Source organism: Meles meles, chromosome 6 (genome assembly GCF_922984935.1).
Source record: "Meles meles chromosome 6, mMelMel3.1 paternal haplotype, whole genome shotgun sequence".
NCBI lineage: Eukaryota > Metazoa > Chordata > Mammalia > Carnivora > Mustelidae > Meles > Meles meles.
In genome coordinates, this window is record NC_060071.1 from 6,375,586 (window position 1) to 6,390,071 (window position 14,486).

The 14,486-nt window shown below is 42.6% G+C and overlaps 1 protein-coding gene across 2 annotated transcripts in view; it reads right to left on the reverse strand.

Moving 5' to 3' along the window:
* Positions 1 to 14,486, reverse strand: part of TICRR (TOPBP1 interacting checkpoint and replication regulator) — a 41,899-nt gene that overhangs the window by 8,402 nt on the left and 19,011 nt on the right. For both annotated transcript variants that reach the window (XM_046009882.1, XM_046009881.1), the window contains exons 9-16: positions 14,230 to 14,327; positions 13,795 to 13,888; positions 13,630 to 13,709; positions 13,223 to 13,462; positions 12,641 to 12,737; positions 10,884 to 10,938; positions 8,951 to 9,097; positions 96 to 186 (exon numbers count right to left, since the gene is read on the reverse strand). In XM_046009882.1, the coding sequence (XP_045865838.1) occupies positions 96 to 186; positions 8,951 to 9,097; positions 10,884 to 10,938; positions 12,641 to 12,737; positions 13,223 to 13,462; positions 13,630 to 13,709; positions 13,795 to 13,888; positions 14,230 to 14,327 (902 nt within the window). The remainder of the gene's footprint in view (positions 1 to 95; positions 187 to 8,950; positions 9,098 to 10,883; positions 10,939 to 12,640; positions 12,738 to 13,222; positions 13,463 to 13,629; positions 13,710 to 13,794; positions 13,889 to 14,229; positions 14,328 to 14,486) is intronic.

Consider the following 14,486-nt stretch of genomic DNA (forward strand, 5'->3'; position numbering starts at 1 on the left):
GTCACAGGAGGCTTGTGGAGATGGACAGCAAGCCCACAAGACCATTAGCAAGGCCGAGGCGGTGCACAAAGCAGCTGGACAAGGATATTACTCACCTGCCCTTGATTTGTCTATGAAGGAGCCTTCTGGACACTTGCTTATGTATGGGAGTCTCAGCCACGCTCCTCGTCAGCAGTCTGTGATAACCTAAGATGTAAACAGCACAAATGTCATTTAACCTTATCAAAAAGTGGCAGCAAGGGGCGCCTGGGTGGCTCAGTGGGTTAAGCCGCTGCCTTCGGCTCAGGTCATGATGTCAGGGTCCTGGGATCAAGTCCCGCATCGGGCTCTCTGCTCAGCAGCGAGCCTGCTTCCCTCTCTCTCTCTTTCTCTCTGCCTGCCTCTCTGTCTACTTGTGATCTCTCTCTGTCAAATAAATAAATAAAATCTAAAAAAAAAAAAAAAAAAAGAAAAAAAAAAAAAGTGGCAGCAAGCCCCAGGGAGACAGTTTGAACTTAGGTATGGCTTACTACTCAGGCCGGAGTGGTTTCTGTTTTCACTTAATGCTTTCTGGGCTACTGTCTGACCAACCACAGGACTCAATTTAACATGATACAACAGTTTATCAGCATTACAGACTAAATAATAAGCCAATGTAAAATACTATAAAATTCTTCTCTAATAAGCAATCCTGAAAAACAAAGCAAAAACACTTATTAGAGCTAATACATTCACTCATCGGTGGTTCTTATATTTATGATTAAATGAACTAAAGTATGCAAAAATGCTGATATGCCACACAGCTTTAAGGTATTTAATAATAAGATCCAGCCAGCTGGCATAAATTTCCACAGTAAAGTATATAACTAAGCTGCTCATGGGAGGTCGAGTTTAAAGGGAGTTAAAAGTGGCTAGGAAGTGGGATGCCTGGGTGGCTCAGTCAGTTGAGCATCTGCCTTCGGCTCAGGTCATGATCCTAGGGTCCTGGGATCAAGTCCCATATCGGGCTTCTTGCTTAGCGAGGAGCCTGCTTCTCCCTCTGCTTATGCGCACTCTCCCTGTCTCGACAAATAAAAATCTTAAAAAAAAAAAAAGATTCGTTCTCTCCCTTAAAAAGAAAAAAAGTGACTACGAAGAGAAGGGATATCAGCTGGAATGTGGCATAAGGACCTCTAGAAATAACTCTCCTCTGTAAAAGGAATGAGAACACTGGGCAAAAATGGGCAAAATCAGTTTTAGAACACTGGAAATTAACCAGTTTATAACAATCCGCAGAGTATTTATGCAGGAAGAAACACTGAATCCTAGTAACAGCAAGCTTCACAGAATTTTGTCTTGCCTGGGTCCTGACCCCCCTCTCCCCTGCCCTGTAGCCTTGAGAACCAACAGTCTGCAACCACCCTGCAAACCAACAGCGCGGGGGCCTGTGAATGGGCTGAACGGGACGGAGGCTCCTCCAAAGTGCCACTCCCAGCTGTCATCATCTGACCTGTCTGGCAGCTTCCTGCAAAACCCCATGCACAAGGGTGGTCTCTTTTGGACCTCGGAACTCACTGAGTGCAAACCACCTCTGTCCAGGGAGCAATGACTAAAACCAATCGGCAGTGACCGTAAACGTCAGAGCTGCCAGAGGGAGTAGTAACAGCGGGGGCCAACATGCTAACCAGGAGTTTAAAAGGGAACACTGGGGAAGGAGACATCTACAGGGGCCTTTGCAAACCTCCAACATACTCCTGGGAACCTCAAATTCCACGCAATGTAGGGGTGTGTGTGTGCCCTGGAGAAACCTCTGAGGCCTAAGCTGTCACCCGCTGCTAACCTTGAGGCCTCCAGCACTCAGCCAGGCGACTTACATTTCTCTCTGAGGGCATGAGCCCAGGCACCTAGGACCCCTCGGCAAAGGCTGAGAAACTTACTGGTTCCAGGCATTGAAGGAAATCGGTCCGGTCACCAGCGGGACCACTGAGCTAACTGAGCAGACATCAGCGGCCACACAGGACAGAATACAGGCCTTAAACAATGAGTTCAGGAAAGTCAACCAGCAAACAATGGCACCAACGGTAACAACCAACCCTGGCTGGGAAGGGCAGGTCTGTCAGAACTGCCTTGTTAATGTCCAGTTGTCAATAAAACAGGAGACATGCAAGAAGCAAGAGAGTTTGGTCCAGATGCAGGGAAAGAGAAAAACAAACCAGTCAGTGGCAGCAGTCCCTCAGGAATCCCAAACACTGGATTTGTTAGACCAAGACTCTAAATTAGCTGAAATATGTTCAAAAACACCATATTCAAAGAACCAAAGGAAGTAGAAGACTGAGGACTTGTCCCAAAGAGCGCATCAATAAAAAGACAGAAATCCTAAAAAAAGAAACAAGCAGAAATTGTAAAGCTGAGGGGCACCTGGGTGGCTCAGCGGGTTGGGCCTCTGCCTTCAGCTCAGGCCATGATCTCAGGGTCCTGGGATCGAGCCCCACATCGGGCTCTTTGCTCAGCAGGGAGCCTGCTTCCCCCCTTCTCTCTCTGCCTACTTGTGATCTATCAAATAAATAAATAAAATCTTAAAAAAAGAGAAATTGTAAAGCTGAGAAATGAAAATATTAGAACGGCTTAGCCACAGATATGAGGTAGGAGAAGAGTCAACAAATTTGAAAGTGGGTTAAGTTATCCAGTCTGAGGGGCAGAAAAAGGGTGAGGAGAAACCATCTCAGACACTGTCAAGGGCAACATCCACATACGGGGAATCCCAGGAGAAGAGAGAGAAGCACAAAGAACATCTGAAGAAATATGGGCTGGAAACTTCCCAACTTTGATGAAAGACATTACACATCCAAGAACCTCACTAACCCACGTAGGATAAAGTCAAAGAGAGCCACACTTAAATCCTGATCAAATTGTCAGAAGTCAGAGAGAAGGTCTTGGAAGGAGCCCAAGATCAGGGCGTTCCTCAAGTACAAAAGAACTCTAGAGGGGCTACAGCTGGTTTCTCACCAGAAAGGAAGGACAAAAACACTGTGATGATGTACTCAAGGGGCTGAAAAGACTTAGCCAAGAATTCTCTATCCAGCAAAATTATTGTTCAAAATGAAGGAAATTAGCACATTCCCAGATTAAAACAAACTCCTCCCAAAAAACACACCAGAGAATTTTTAAGTAGAAGACCTGCCCCACTAGAGGGAGTCCTTTAGACTGAAAGGGCACTGAAGGGGAGAAGAATCTGTGGGAAGAATTAGCACCACTGAAGGAACCACATAAAAAAATAATATAATGTACAACACAAAAGCATTTTTTGCTTGTAACTGTTTTTATCCTAGGAGTTAAAAGATAAAGCAATAATTATATATTGATGTCGATGGGGAGCCTGGGTGGCTCAGTCAGTTAGGTGTCTGACTCTGGATTGCGGCTCGGGTCTCAATCCCAGGGTCCTAAATTTGAGCCCTCTGTTGGGGCACCACACTGGGTTGTGGGGCCTATTTTAAAAAAATAAATACAAATGAAAAATAAATTCCTGTTGACGGGCATACAACGTATAAAGACGCAATGTGTATGACAGTATGGCACGAAGGAGGGAGTAGGAACCAGAACTGAGTTTAGAGGAGCAAAGTCTTAGAATGCTACTGAAATTAAACTGGTATTAATCTGAATGAGGCTGTTATAAGATTAATCGTAATCGGGGAACGGGGGTGATGTTCCACAAACTAGTGCCATAGAAGCTCTTGGGGTTGGTCTCTCCACCAAAAACAACTAGTAAGCTGGGGGGGATACGATCAGAATCAAGTCTTTTGGAACTATGGAACCCGACTGGACACTTGTAACAATAAGGGAAATACTTTATATGAAAGGGAGATGCTGATTTTGGGGAGGGGAATGCCATGCATGGACAGTTGTGATCTCCTTTCCTCAGCCGCACTGCAGTGGCGGGGAGAGGCCCACATTCTGGGAGCAGCTGGCTGGTGATAGAGCAGACAGACAGTGGGGACTCTGTCCTCCAAACCTGGGGTTGTTGTGGACTGCTGATTGGCTAGTGCAGACAATTGCCTTGGTTTTGGACCTCTCAGGATGCAGCAGCTTTCCCCTCAATGCACCCTGGGAAGATTGTTAAGATTTTTATTTATTTTGAGAGAGAGAGAGAGAAAAAATGCATGCAAGTGGGGGGAGGGGCAGAGGGAGAGAGAGACACTCAAGCGGACTTCACGTAGCCAGTCGAGCCACCCAGGCACCCCATCCCTGGGAAGATTTAAAGAGATAAGAATACCTTCTTGTTGTTTCCTTTTTGGAGTCAGACATTCAAGGAAATCTTTGTCAGGTCACTGATTAACCACGGATAAAAACTTCCGTGACCACACACAACATGGAATAATATATGCTTTATGAAAAGTTTGGAAAACAGAGCTGATGCCCTCAATACGCCAAAAAAAGGTCACTGGCCAAGAACAGCAAATCAAGTTTGTTTTTTTCTTTTCTTAAAGATTTTATTTATTTGTCAGAGAGAGACACACACACAGAGAGCACAAACAGGTGGGGAGACAGGCAGAGGGAGAAGCAGGCTCCTTGCTGAGCAAGAAGCCAATGAGGGATGTGATCCCAGGGTCCTGGGATCATGGCCTGAGCTGAAGGCAGCCTCTTACCCAACTGAACCATCCAGGCATCCCCAAATCAAGTTTTCTAAATATGCTTAATGAGCTCAAGAAAATCATGATTAAATGAAATCAGGAAAACAATGTATGACAAAATGAAAATATCAATAAAGTGATTAAAATTATTAAAAGAGGGATGTCTGGATAGCTCAGGTCAGATCCCAGAGTCCTGGGATCAAGTTCCACATCGGGCTCCTTGTTCAGCAGGGAGCCTGCTTCTCCCTCTACCTGCTGCTCCCCCTGGCTTATGCTCTTCACTCTCTGACAAATAAAATCTTTTTAAAAAATTATTTTAAAAAATTATTAAAAGAAACCAAATTCTCAAACTATTCCAGAAAATAAAAGAGGAAGAAAATTTCTAAATTCATTCAACAAGGCCAGCATTATCCTGACACTAAAACCAAAAAGACACTACAGAAAACTACAGGCCCGTATCTCTGATGAGCATAGAGACAAAAATCCTCAACAAAATATTAGCAAACTGAATCCAGGAATATATTAAAAAAATTATTCACCACAATCAAGTCGGATTTATTCCAAAGAAGTAAGAGTGATTCAATATTTGCTAATCAACATGATCTCTCACATGAACAAGAGAAAATACAAACCATGTGATCCTCCCAATAGATACAGAAAAAGCATTTGACAAACTACAGCATCCACTCATGATAAAAACTCTCAACAAAATAGGTTTAGAGGGAACATACCTCAATGTAGTAAGGCCATAGATGAAAACCCCCCACAGCTAACCTCATACTCAGCGGTGAAAAACAGAGCTTTTCCTCAAGATCAAGAGTGTCTGCTCTCAACCGCTTTTATTCAACACAGCGCTGGAAGTACTAGCTGCAGCAGTCAGACAGGACATAAAAGGCTCCAAAATTGGTAAGGAAGAAGTAAAACTGTCACTATTGGCAGATGACACAATACTATATAGAGAAAACCCTAAAGAGTCCATCAAAAAGCTACTAGAACTGACAAATGAATTCAGTAAATTTGCAAGATGTTAATATACAGAAATCTGTTACATTTCTACACACTAGTAATAAAGTAAGTCGGTTAAGCATCTGCCTTTGGCTCAAGTCCTGATCCCGGGGTCCTGGGATTGAGCCCCGCTTTGGGCTCCCTGCTCAGCGGGGAGCCTGCTTTTCCCTCTCCCTCTGCCCCTGCTTGTGGGCTCTCTCTCACTCAATCTCCCAAATAAATAAATAAATAAATAAATAAAATCTTATAAAGTATAAAAAATGTTTTAAAAAATCCCATTTGCAATTGTACCAATAAGAATAGAATACCCAGGAATAAACTTAACCAAGGAGGTAAAAGACATGTATGAGGAGTACTATAAAACACTGATGAAAAAAATAGAAGATGGCACAAATAATTGGAAAGATACACCGTGCTCATGTATTGGAAGATTTAATATTGTTAAAATGTCCATACCACCCAAAGCAACCAACACATTCAATAGTCTCTACCAAAATACCAACAGCATTTTTCACAGAACTAGAATAATACTAAAATTTATATGAAACCACAAAAGACCCCAATTAGCCAGAACAATCTTCTCAATCCCAGATTTCAAGGGCTACTAAAAAGCTGTAGTAATCAAAACAGTACGGTACTAGCACAAAAACAGACTTCGATCAATAGATCACAACAGAAAGCCAGGAAATAAACCACCCTTATATGACCCATCTACAACACAGGAGGTAAGAATACGCAATGGCAAAAAGACAGTAACTTCAGCAAATGGTGCTGGGAAAACTGGACAGCTACCTGCGAAAGAATGAAACTGAACCACTTTCTTACACCATACACAAAAATCAAATGGCTTAGAGACCTAAATGTGAGACCTGAAACCATAAAAATCCTAGAAGAGAGCACAGGCAGTAACTTCTTTGACACCAGCCTTAGCAACTTCTTTTTTAAATATGTCTCCTCAGGCAAGGAAAACAAAAGCAAACAAATTGCTGGGACTACACCAAAATATAAAAAGCTTCTGCACAGCATTGGAAACCAACGAAATGACCAGGCAACCTACTGAGTGGGAGAAGATATTTGCAAATGACATATCCCATCAAGGGTTAATATCCAAAATAAGAACTTGGGCAAGTCAACGCCAAAAAATAATCCAATTAAATGGGCAGAAGACCTAAAACAGACATTGCTCCAAGGACATCCAGATGGCCAAGAGACACCTGAAAAGGTGTTCAACATCACTTATCGTCAGGGAAATTAAAATCAAAACTACAATGAGCTATCACATCACACCTGTCAGAATGGCTAAAATCAACACAAGAAACAACAAGTGTTGGCGAGGATGTGGAAAAAAGGGTAGCCCTGGGCACTGTTGGTGGAATACAGGCTGATGCGACCACTGGGCAAAACAGTATGAAGGTGCCTTAAAAAAATTAAAAATAGAATGACCATACAATTCAGTAATTCCACTACTGGGTATTTACCCAAAGAAAATGAAACCTCTAATTCAAAAAGATACAAACACCCGTATGTTTACTCCAGCCTTTCAGAGAGCCAAGAGGTGGAAGCCACCCCAGTGTCCACGGACAGGTGGAAAAAGCTGTGGTATATATGCGATAGAATATTACTCAATCATAAAAAAGGAGTAAGATCTTGGTATCTGTGACGACATCAATGGTCCTGGAGGGCATTTTGCTAAGTGAAGTAAGTCAGAGAAAGACAAATACCATATGGTTTCATTTACATGTTGAATCTAAAAAACAAAACAAAACCCCCAGACTCTTAAATACATAGAACTGGTGGTTGCCTGAGGGAAGGTGGGTGAGGGATGGGTGAAATAGATAAAGGAAACTAATTTTCTTCCTTTTTTTCCCAAAGATTTTATTTATTTATTTGACAGAGAGAGACACAGCAAGAGAGGGAACACAAGCAGAGAGAGAGAGAGAGGGAGGGAGAAGCAGGCTTCCCGCCCAGCAGAGAGCCTGATGTGGGGCTCGATCCCAGGACCCCAGGATCATGACCTGAGCCGTAGGCAGAGACGCTTAATGACTGAGCCACCCAGGAACCCCGGGAATTAATTTTCAATTATAAGATAAATAGATCAAACAGATGAATAGTAATGCACTCCACCCAGCAAAGCTGAATGCACGTTATTCTCAAGTGTACACAGAATGTTTTCCATTAACAGAACAAATGGTAGAGCATAAAATGAGTCTCAGTAAACAAGATTAAAATACAAGGTTTGTTTTCCATCCACAATGGAATGAAATTAAAAATTAACAACAGCAGGGGTGCCTGGGTGGCTCAGTGCGTTAAGCCTCTGCCTTCAGCTTGGGTTATGATCCCAGGGTCATGGGATCGAGCCCTGCATCAGGCTCTCTGCTCAGCAGGGAGCCTGCTTCCTCCTCTCTCTCTGCCTCTCTGCCTACTTGTGATCTCTGTCTGTCAAATCTATAAATAAAATATTTTAAAAAAAATTAACAACAGCAGGAAATTTGGGAAACTCACAAGTATAGGGAGGTTAACACATTCTTAAATAACCAATCGGTCAAAGAAGAAATCACAAGGGAAATCAGAAAATATTTTGAGATAATGAAAACAAAATACACCCAGACTTAGAGGATAGAGTTAAAGCAGTGCTTCAAAGGGAATTTGCACCTGTAACACCTGTATTAAAAAAAAAGAAAGATCTCAAATCAATAACCTAAACTTAACCTTAAAAGCTCAAAAAGATCAAACTAACACCAAAGCAAATAGAAGGAAGGAAATGATAAAGACTGCGTAGGAAACCAACGAAATCAAAAATTAAAAACAACATTAAAAAAAAATCAATTAAAACCAAAAGTTAGTTCTTTTAAAAGATCATTATCATTAAATTGACAAACCTTTAACTAGACTGACCAAGAAGAGAGAAAACCCAGCCTCCCGCTGGGAAAGCCAGGGGAAAGGGAGTGACTGCTAATGGAATGTGGTTTCTTTCTAGATTGATTAAAAGCGATCCGCAATTCACGATGATGGTTGCATAACTTTGGGACTCTAACCAACACAGGTGAATCATATTTAATTACTAAAAGAACAAAAAAAAGCAAAACAAACAAAAAACCTCCAAAAGATCTGAAAACAACTAGTCACTATTCTTCCTTCCTTTTTCACTGGTTTTGTAAACTAGATGCTTGTCTGTGGGGCGGACTGGGCAGACACCAGGATTAAGTCTTCATGCAGGCTTGGAGGGAGAAAGACCCCAAGGAGAAGACTGATGGTAACCACAGAGAGGAAAACAGAGTATCAGTGAGCTTCTCCAAGAGTCTGGAGGATGCTTTGGATACAAGAGCTCCCTTTCTCTTGGCTACCTTAAAATAGAGTACCTTTGGTTCTCTTGCCGTTGTCAAGTTTACTTTCCAGACCTTCCACTGCAGACACGGAGTGGCTTCTAGGCAACCCCCGCTTTGCTGATCTCTTTGAAGGAGAAATCATTTCCTGGTTGAAGAGATTTCTTCGAACTTTGGTCACTTCTGAAAGCATAAAAAGGGGGGGAAAAAAAAAGGGAAAGAAAAGCAACATTTACTAATATTCACATTTACTAGTAGATTTTCTTAAATGCTATACCCACATGATGTATTCAAACTATTTACCCTTACGAATTGAGTTTATTTATGTGTTCATTTGTCAGAGATAGCACAAGCAGAGCAAGCGGCATGTGCAGGGAGAAGCAGGCTCCCAGCTGAGCAGAGCCTGTTGCGGGACTGGATCCCAGGACATTTGGATCATGACCTGAGCCGAAGGCAGACGTTTAATTGACTGAGCCACCCAGGTGTCCCACAATTCAGTTTAAATCCAACTTTTCAGGAACGTGAGGAAGGCCCACATCACTTAGAGGCTGTCCTCATTGTAAAATGGACACAATCCTTAAGAGGCTGGCTAACGTAGATCAGAGTCCTTTTACTATACGCCATTACTGTGATGATTTTCCTCGCTTTGGACCTTTTGACTACTTTGTATTCTGCTCAGCTCCAAGGAGAGGAACTGTTCCTTTCAATTCCACAAATCTCTTTCTTCTTCTATTTTACGAATTCGCTGGGTTATGCGCTTCCTGACTCCAGGGCATGAGAATTGTGTGACAACTCAGATTCAAAGTTAGGAGAAACAGCTCCAAAGTCAGCAACTACTTGACAAAGTTAGCAGGATGGCATCTGAGTCTGAAGCAAGATGTCCCATAGGCGGCTACTCAAAAACTCACCAAGGATAAACTCCTCTTAGAGCAGGTCATTTAAATACAAACCAGGGGCACCTGGGTGGCTCAGTGCATTAAACCTCTGCCTTTGGCTCAGGTCATGATCTCAGGGTCCTGGGACCAAGCCCCGAATCAGGCTCTCTGCTCAGCAGGGAGACTGCTTCCCCTCTCGTTCTCTGCCTGCCTCTGTGCATATTTGTGATCTCTGTCAAATTTAAAAAACAAAACAAAACAAAAATCCTAAAAAAATAAATACAAACCAAATTAACCCTGACCCACAAGCTAGGGAGGAGCCCTGATATTTATCCACTGGTGACCGACATTACCCTTAAGGACACCAAAAACACCCAAGTTTCAAAAAAATACCTGAAATGGATTTAGGACCTGATAGCCCAGTTTGATTTGTCCCTTTGTTTTCCCAAGGTTTTAAAAGTTTAATAGTGACAGAAAGCTTTGAAGAATAACACATTACACATAGACTCAACACTAAAATTCATCAGCCATCAAAATTTGATTTTCTCCCTGCACCTCTCTCTGTTTACACAATTTTTCCCACCGAAGTTGCACAGTAAGGTGAGGACATTCCAACCCTTTAGTTCCCTGCACTTCAGCGCACATCTCCCAAGATCAAGGGCAGGGCACCCTGCGTACTATCCATCCGCCCATTTCTCTCGTGGTCTCAGCCATATCCCTTACCGCCCCCCCCCCCCCGCCCCCAACACAGCCCATGAAAGTTACAATGGAAGCAGGGATCACGTGGTGCGCTCGGCGGTCACGTCAAGTGCTTTCATCCAAACCAGTTTATCATCGCTTCTTGTCCTTTTTGTGGCTTTCACAGTAATGGTGTTTTTAAGAAAGATTTCTGACCAGTGATTTTGCAGAATGCAGTATTTTGAGAGCATGTGAATACCTCATTCTCCTAGCACCGGGCATTTGGACATATTTCATTAAGCAACGATTACACAAAATTCTCATTTACAACTGTATGCAGCTGCTGAACTACATGCCATTCAACTGAGTTTGTCATGCTAGTGAATAAATGTGTGCACTGCGAGAGACCAGCATACCTTGTACTGGATCTTTCAGTGGAAGTGGAGGCTGCTGAAGAGGACAGGAGCTCTCCTGGAAGAGGAGAAAACCGATGTTCATTTAAAAGAATAAAAATTCCACGTGAAATCCTCCGACCCTTGCAGTTCCACTTGCAGGAATCCCTAACAGGAATACTTACGAAACGCACAAAAACAGATATATGTTCTAAGGACACTGACGCCTGCATTATAATACAAAATAAGAAACATCCTCAATATCCATAGTGAGGGACGCCTGGCTGGCTCAGTCGGTTAAGTGTCTGCCTTCAGCTCAGGTCATGATCCCAGGGTCCTGGGATCCAGGCCTGCATCGGGCTCCCTGCCCAGCGGGAAGCCTGCTTCTCCCTCTGCCTCTGCCTACTACTCCCCTGCTTGTGTCCTCTCTCTCTCTGGCAAATAAATAAATAAAACTTAAAAAAAAAAAAATCCATAGAATGAAACAAATTTTGATACATCCATCCAAAGCAGACATTAAAACATCAGAAAGACCTTTAGAAATAGAGAAGGAAAGAAGTCCTATCGGTACGTACACAGAAACAAGTCCATGATGGGGAAAAGGAAAAAAAAAAAACCAGAACGAGTACAACAGGTTTGTACAACTCTTTGTAGTGTGTGTGTGTGTGTAACAGATAATGAAGACATCTTTGATGTGTGCTATTGGTATATATAGAAAAGGGCCTGGAACAGACACGACAAACAGTCATCAAGGATTACTTCTGAAGAATGAACGGAGGAGGGGTGACTGAGTGCCTCAGCCAGATGAGCACCAGACCCTTGATTTCGGCTCAAGTCACTTTCTGAGGGTTTTGAGATTCTCAGGGTTGTGAGATTGGGCCTCTGCGGCAGGCTCCGCGCTCAGCGGAGTCTGCTCAAGATTCTCTCTCACCTGCTCCTCTCTCCCCCCAAAATAAAAATAAAATCTTAAATTAAAAAAAAATAAAATAATGAAGAGACATTTAAGGGTAAAGCCATATAAACTAGAGGATGACTACACGGTTCAGGACTTTACTGCACTAATCTCGTCACTATTCGATAGTCTAAAAATCTAGATGCATCTAAACAACGGAATTGTTTTTAAAGCTTTTGTTTCCAATTATGCCAATATATTTTTTAAAAAATGAACTACCACATACAGGCTGACTTAAGGAGTGCTAGAAGGGCTGCAAATCATTGTAACATCTAGAGAGAAAGGAGGTCTGACACCTTTGTTGCCGTCCACTTCTGGATATTCCATGATTTCTGATCCGGATTCCAAGGGACACAAGATTTGCATCTTTTTTCAAGGCATACTAAGGATATGAACACCACTAACTTTATTTTTTTAATTTTTTAAAAAGATTTTTATTTATTTACTTGACAGAGATCACAAGTAGGCAGAGAGGCAGGCAGAGAGAGAGGAAGGGAAGCAGGCTCCCCACTGAGCAGAGAGCCCAATGTGGGGCTCGATCCCAGGACCCTGGGATCATGACCCAAGCTGAAGGCAGAGGCTTTAACCCACTGAGCCACCCACGCCCCCAATGGGTAAAATGGTTTATCTTTAACAACTCTGTAGTTCTTCAGTTGTTGGATTCCAGTTGAATACTCATTTATAAAACCTCTCGTTTTACTTCTGAATCCTCCAGGGTCCCACTCCCTCAAAGTGGAGGCATTCCCCTTCAAGCTTATTTATTGCATCAACTCGTGCTGGAAGGAACGGATCTGGTGGCACTATCTCCTGTCCCTTGGGAAAAACTTACGTTTTTTGTAGCTCTCTTGGACGCTTTGGGGATCTCAATTTGTCGAAGATTCTGTGAAACCTCCGCAATGCTTTTATGTCTTATTAATGCATTTTTCCTTTTAAAAACAGAAACAAACAGCCATTACACATTGAACAGAGGTTATGAGTAAATTAGAAAAGAATCAGAGTAGAAAATAATACACTAATTAATAAAAGTCAGTTATCTTGGCCTCGGTCTGAATTTATAGCAAAACACGGCAACCTCACAATTTCCAAAAGTTAACTACTATCAGTTCAACTAGTTACGAACAACAGGGAGCATCAAAGAAAACAAAGTCACTGAAACCCGAAGCTTATCTCATAAAAGGCTCCGAGCTCCTGGAGACCCTACGTGGTCAAACAAGGGCACTGTGGACTACGTTATCTATCCTGCATATTCCCCGGATAAAATACAGGATGCCAGATGCTGCATGTTAGGAATGCCTATAGATGGCTTCTGGGATTCAGACAGAAGGACAACTAGTAATTCAACAAATTCTATACCAAAACAACCGCCCTCTGTCTGACCTACAACAGAGCACGTAATTCCTTCAACTCCTACCTTCTTTTCTTAGCCGATCTGGTGCGAAGCTCTTCTAGCTGGTCAGACTCAGTGCCACCAGACACTGATCTATGAGCACTTGACGGAAGAGGCACAGAGAGAAGGGGTGATATGTTTTCTTGTGTCACGGAGTCGTCACTGAAAAAATCTAGAGGAAGGACACCAGCCAGCTTCTGAGGAATCATAAACCCCAGGCTGTCATAAAGATTTCCAAGTGTCTTCGGGATGGAGTCAATATATCTGCGGAAGAGATTGGTTAACTGTGCGACGGTCACCATTCTGCCCTCTCTGTTCCGCCCCACATCCAGCAGGACAGACAGTCCTTAGAATTCCGTAATTCTCACATAATACCAACCACATGCAGTTCCTGGTAAGACAGTTCTAAAGTTAGTAGTCATCAAACTCACAATCCCAAGATTTCCTCCAGAAACTTTGCTAGGTATGCTGAATCCTCAGTCAAACACACCGTGCGCAGCAAGCCTGTCACCTGAAGAAGATAACTGAAAATGACCACGTGCCTCCTGCGGGGAAGCGGAGAGCTCCTCACCCGCGGCGCTGGGCTATATACTTGCCTCCTTCACCACCTGCTCCATCTCAGCGGTGCTTTCGTGGATGGACGGGCACTGCAGACACAGCTCCAAACGAAGAAACACCTGAAGCTGGCACCTTGACAGAATGAAATACTTGGGTCATATCCATCCCGAGTGCCATTTAACTACACGCTCCCTCCTTAAGCAAAGATCTGTTTACAGAAGAACTGACAACCGAAAAGGAAAAGAGACACTGCTTTTAAATAGGGTAGCTCAAACTGCACACCACAACATCGCGGAGAATCAGCCTCTGGGAGCAACTGGCAATCTAGTTTGTATTTATTGATCAGCCAATCAATCCATTTTAAATGGATCCAAGCAAATCTTGGAGTGGTTTTGGAGTGATATAAATAAATAAATAAATAAACACATACATACATACATATATAATGTAAATATATCAAGGTGGTTACTTACTCTCTGACTTTATCTTCATCCAGTTTTTCCCCTAGATTCTGTCGAAGACTTTTGCTAGTTTTTAAGAGGTTATTTTTCACTTGATTCACGCAGTTCATCTGAAAATACAAAATTATTACATAGGAGACTACTGGGTTACATATTGTTTCTAATTTATTTCGCAGCTGATTAACGTCCTAAGAAGGGAAGTATGTTCCCCTATGAATTGCCCCCTTATTTCATTTGAATGAAAAATAGTGAAATGAATGTGCAGGGTG